At 34.9% G+C, this 5,947-nt stretch overlaps 1 protein-coding gene across 3 annotated transcripts in view; it reads left to right on the top strand.

Annotated features, from left to right (window-relative positions):
• LOC117174139 (E3 ubiquitin-protein ligase TRIM33) overlaps positions 1–5,947 on the top strand; it is a 70,724-nt gene that overhangs the window by 43,183 nt on the left and 21,594 nt on the right. For all 3 annotated transcript variants that reach the window (XM_033362946.1, XM_033362947.1, XM_033362948.1), the window contains exons 2-7: positions 916–1,145; positions 1,227–1,504; positions 2,141–2,251; positions 2,337–2,531; positions 2,607–2,719; positions 4,744–5,934. In XM_033362946.1, the coding sequence (XP_033218837.1) occupies positions 916–1,145; positions 1,227–1,504; positions 2,141–2,251; positions 2,337–2,531; positions 2,607–2,719; positions 4,744–5,934 (2,118 nt within the window). The remainder of the gene's footprint in view (positions 1–915; positions 1,146–1,226; positions 1,505–2,140; positions 2,252–2,336; positions 2,532–2,606; positions 2,720–4,743; positions 5,935–5,947) is intronic.

The following is a 5,947-nucleotide window of genomic DNA, read 5'->3' as shown; positions in this document are numbered from 1 at the left end:
GAGGGAGCTCTTCTTAATATTTTGACACCAAAATCATGTCGATACACCTTACCGACTGCGAGTAAAGCCACCCACGCTTTAACTTGACAGACTGTATGTCCGGTCCGAGCACAATCTGTGTCTTCCCCTTTCCAGGATTTCCTTGCCAGATCCGTACGTTTAGACTCAACTGAGTTTTAAACGTACGGAATTTTCAGAAGTGGAGGGTCAGTCATTATTTTATGGTGGTTAGAATTTCGGCTATATTTAAAACTATTTTTTCTAAATGATGCATAGTCTTGCATAAAAGTTTCACGTAATTTCTTCTCCTCTGTAAGAAATAGTAAGGCGTCACGATGACTCAACCTCTCACACAAAAAAGTTACGCAATACTTGATTAGTAGTTTTCAAACCAGATTGTGTGTCCGTGGAACTACGGCAATCACACCAAAGATGGTATAATAATAAGGTATCTGATAATAAGGTACGACTCTGTTTCTTCAAAAATGATTTTACAATATATTAAGAATTGTTTGTTCCTAGTTCAGATTTTGATAGAATGCAGGGAAAAAGAAATTTTTATGCACCGCTCGTATTTTAAGTAAATTTATCTTGAACATCAGATCAAGAACATTGAGAAATTTGAATTTTTTCAGAAATTATTCATAATTTAACAAAGCTTCTTCTAAATGGTGACTTTCTCCGGTTTAACTTTTCAAAGAATTGACACAAATTTTGCATTTTTGGAGTCTTTAGACAGTTTGGACCTCACTATTTAGCACCATTCATTCAATTTTGAGGAGAAAAGTTTCAGTGCCAAAAAAATCGTCACGCATTTTTTGAATGACCCCTACTGGGTAACCCATCGCAATAACCCATAAATGTTAAAAAAGTCATATTATGTGGAAAGTACAATTAAATTGTTTTACGTTTCAGTGGAGAGCAGCTTCATAGTGTGCACTATTTGCAATGTAACCAGCCACGCTGAAAACTTGATCGAGAACCGATTTATCTCGAAACTCATTCAAGAAGAGTGCAATGTGGGCACAGAGGAAGAAAGCAAAGTTACCGAGGAGGAAAAGTTATGCACTAGTTGCAATGAAGATGCCAGGGCAACCAGTTATTGCATTGACTGCGAAGAGTTTATTTGTCAAAACTGCGTCATGGTAAATATAATTTATCCTTAATGAAGTTTCACATTTTTCTTTTTCCGTAAAAACGGTATTTTTAACATTTCATTCCTTTAGGCTCATCAAAGGTTAAAAATTACCAAGGACCACACTATTCAACCACGAGGATCGGTTGGTACTGATGAGAGTACGAAAAAGGGAGAAAAGAAAAACCTGGGTTATTTATTTTGTTTCATTCATCCACACGAACAGTTGTCCTTATTTTGTCAAACATGCGATCGACTTACATGTAGAGATTGTCAGCTGACTGATCATCGCGATCATAAATATAATTTTATTCATGAGATAGCTGCCGCAACCCGTTCATCTGTATCAACATTACTTAAAGAAGTTAGGTACGAACCTTTTATTAATTATTTATTCTTTAATTGTGATTGTAGCTTGACCTTTCAGTAAGAAGTACTAGTATTTTAATATTACCTATTCCTTAAATGTGAGGTTTAAAAAAGTTTTCACGTTCTTGATCGTAATTTTGGAGATATTAGCATTTCTGTGAACAATGGAAAAAAATTGATTTTGGGCATTCGGCTTGTGTCACCCGTCAACCTTAATGCATTTGTCTTGAAAATAGTTATTCAACCTAGAGGGTTTATTCTGGGCCCGAAAGGTTGGAAATTTATTAGGCTATATGCTCCCTTATGTAACTTTCTACCTGACAGTTGGGCCCTTTGTATATGGCACGTCATAAATCTTCTGTATATGGCGCGTCATAAATCTTCTGTATACTTGTTTTTTTTTGTTTGTTTTGTTTTCTAAGATTGTTTCAACACGATATAATCTTTTTATTTTAAACATATTAGACATTTTCAGTCAAGAAATTCTCTTTCGCTTCGCTGGGATTTTTTCTGGTGTGCTACTAATTGCGTTAAATAAATATTACTTTATCTCTATCCTTTTTCTCTCGATACTGAAGAATTTTTTATATTTAATAAAATCTGGATTATTAATTTAGATCATTTAACATTTTTCAGTTACAAAAGGGTTTTATTGAAAAGTGCGATGAAAGTAATAGAAGATAGGCAAATTCTAATACTGGAAAAGAAAAAAAATTTGGTTCAAGATATTACAAGTATGGTTGTGCAGTAAGTAAATTAAATATATATATTTTAAGTCAAATTTATTAAACCAAATGCCTACAAAGATTTTCTTAATTTAATATATTTTCAGATTAACTAATGCAATTAACGTAAGGAGTAAGGAGTTAGTAAAACGCCTGAACGAGGTGTGCGATCAAAAACAAAAAACGTTAAACGAAAAGAAAATGGCTTTAGACCAATTATCAAAACTTACCGATCACTGTATTCAATTCGTTAACTATGCTTTAGAAAAAGGATCTGACGTCGAGCTTCTGTACAGCAAAAAGTATGACAACCTTTAAACGTATGGGATATATATTTAACATTTACTGAATATAAACTCTAATTTAAAAAATTTCAGATCAATCGCTAACCATTTGCAGCGAATAAAAAGCCGACGAGCAGATATCCCTAATCCAGAAATCCCCGTTAGAATCAATCTATCTTTAGAGAAACTACCTGATTTAAAAAAAGGCGAGTATAAACATAATACTTACATTTTTTAAATCGCGTCTGAATTCCAAGTTACTACTTCTACATTTAAAAATGGGTCACTTCTTCCATTTATAAAAATATCTAAAGTGTCTATGTCTACTGGAAGTGCAAAGTGTTTTAAATCTGTCAACTCGTCAAAACCCCACAATCACGTCCTTCCGCAGAAGAAGAAAGATAACAGAAGCCTCCGTGAAGCAGGCGGAGAAGGGGAAGAAAAGCTAGTCAGAGACAGCGAGGACCATGCGCGGATGTCTCCCGTCTAAAGCTTTGATATTGCATGAGTGGCGAGCCAATGAACCATTTTGAATAAAGTTACGAATTTTCTTTTTTAAATTACGTATCCAGATTTGAAATTTAATCAGTAATTTATTTCTCTTAATTAAAAAAGCTGTAATTTTTTTAGTTTTCGAATAATTTACAAGAAAGTGTTGTTTTTTTTTTATTAAAATGTTTTGCTTTTTTTTTCACTTCAACTCGTGATGAAATTGAAACTTTTTGATATTTTAAAATAAAATTCATAAGAAGTATGCAGTTTCATGTTTTGCGGACGATGAATTTAGTGAAATGTCAAAATGTTGATTTGAAAAGATTTTGATAATTTTCTTATGAGGCGATGCATAATTCTGGCATAATTCTGATTTTCACCCGCATATGTTGTGGCTCGGTCGGTAAGCCGCTGCCCAATAGTTACGTGGAACACTGCCTTAGAGCTCATTGGAGATTTTTAAAATTAGAATACAATAAAAAATGGAAAATTATGATTTATAATAATGACTTTTTTTCTTGATAATGAAAATATTTAAATATTGCCATTTCTAAGAACATGCAATTTATTAAAGTCTTAAAAATAAAGAATCTGTTAATGTTTCCTTGATATTTTCCTTATTTTAAAAGTTCTATCTAAATTTTTATTATGAAATCTATCAAAAATTTAATAATACAAATGCAGTTTAGGTTTTTTAAATGAAAGATAATTTTATAAATAAAACTTACTACAGTTTAAAAATAATAATAAGCATTAAATAACAAAGTGGTTCAATTTACGAGTAAATATAATTATATTTTTTAAAAAGTGATAGTTAAATCTCTTGTATTTTACTTGTACAATCAAATAATTAATATTTAACAATCAAAATCGGGCCTCCAGCTAGTTAGGAGAAAATTGATCGCGCGGAAAAGTAAAACATCAACGGATTGTTTGTCAACTACTATTTTTATTGAGTTGAAAATTTCCAGAAACTTCTTTGAACCATCCTGAACAACTTTCTCACTGACAGTTTTCACTTGCTCAAAATTTGCTTGACTCCTGAAATTATCAAAGTTGTTCAACAAATTATGCAACGCTTCGGAAAATATTATTAACTTTCGCTAACTTCATCGGTCGCAGAACATGATACTACATACTTTTTATGAATTTTATTTAAAAAATATTAAAAGGTTTACATTATATTACGAATTGAAGTGAAAAAAGTTCAAATATTTTGATCAGAGAAAATTTTTTTTTGTAAATACAATCGAATCTGAATTTAGTGGTTCTGCATATGGTGTTTCCGAGAATTGTTGCCGTGCGGCGGGAATGGGTGAGAGGAGTTGTGCAAAGATGTGCAGTGCTCATTCAGGCGTGGCAAAATAGAGAGAAATATGAGAGACAAAACAATTCCGACAATCTACATTTTTGGTTACGGTCAGCCTCAAAACCGACACAAAGTTCAGTTTTGAATGTAGTTTGAAAACTGAGAAAGCTACAACTTTTTATGGGGAGAAAAAATGCGTCGTTATATTTTCAATGTGCATATGTATTTTAAAAATAAAATTCGGAACTTTATTCTTAAGGGCTCATTGGCTCCCCACTCCAGCAAAATAATTCTATATCTCCTTTTTACATACGGAGCCTTAATTTCTATTTCCTCATTCATTCTAATTATAATTCGTCTAACGACAAACGTAAATTTTTAACATAGAGTGTGTTGCGCTGTTTCGAGACTGACGGTTTTTTTTTTCAGTGTTATCATCAATGGGAGCGATAGTAGTTGATGGAAGAGTGTATCCTTCAACACCCGTGCCGGAGAAGATTCCAACTCCGGTTTCATGTGCCGAGCAACAACCAACTAAATCAACCCCGTGCCCACCTCTTCATGTGGATGCACCTACGCAGCCCATGATATCTACACCTCCCCATGTGAATAATATGCAACAAAATTGTTACCAGCGGATGATGCCACATCATCTTCCACCTCAGCAACAACAGCAACCTCAACAGCAACCCCAACCACCGCCTCAACACCAAGCTCACGTGCCAAATCACATACATCATTATTCACCTCATAATATGCCACCACGATCATCACCACAGAACCGAATGCCTTATAATGTAAATTTTAACAGCAGTATGCAGCCTCAAATTATAATGACCCAAAATTCTGGTCTCACTGGTCATCAACAACAAGTAACTTCGTCCACTCACCCGCACCAGCAAGCACAAATAGACCAAATGAATCAAAACGCCAGTCTTCGTGGACTTTTGGCTCATAATCCTTCATATCGACCTCAACCAAATCATATCCAATACAGGATGCCTTCTGGTGGACGATTTCCAATGTCTGGTCCACAGCAGAGGCCTATGATGGGTCACGCGTTTTCACCAACTAATCTGCCGATGGTGCGCCTTCCGCCTTATAATGCAAATCCTAATCAGCATATGAACTTTCCTCTCCAGCAACACGCCACGGCTCGCTGGCATATTCCTCAGAATATGAACCCTTGTCTTCCCCATCCCGCGGCCAGGCAACACACTATGCCTCCCTTACAGGTTCCTCCAAATGATAGTTACAAAATAACGCTGAAGAACCCGCCAGTATACAATAACGAAAATAGGCTCCCAAACACTAATCAAAATTCTAATACCGTGACTCAGTTGGAGAATTCTCCATCTTCGGGACAAGCTATCAGTTCATCAATGCCTAAGACGCCAAGTCCCAACTTGCTTGGCAATCGTGACGAGATGGAGAAAAGTTTGGACAAGTTCTGCCAGAAGTCTTTAAATGACTTGATGATGACGATTGCAAAATTGGATAGTAACGGGATCGTCGTTATTCCAGAAGAGCAGAAAAATCAAATGGATTCGACCCAAGTTGATAGCTCTACGGATGAAGGTGTACATTCTTTGGGATCCGCTAGTGTTCAAAGTTCTTTGAGTGAGTAGTTTTT

Source organism: Belonocnema kinseyi, chromosome 6 (genome assembly GCF_010883055.1).
Source record: "Belonocnema kinseyi isolate 2016_QV_RU_SX_M_011 chromosome 6, B_treatae_v1, whole genome shotgun sequence".
Lineage (NCBI taxonomy): Eukaryota > Metazoa > Arthropoda > Insecta > Hymenoptera > Cynipidae > Belonocnema > Belonocnema kinseyi.
The sequence above is the reverse complement of the archived record's forward strand: the minus strand, read 5'-3'. Positions and strand labels throughout refer to the sequence as shown.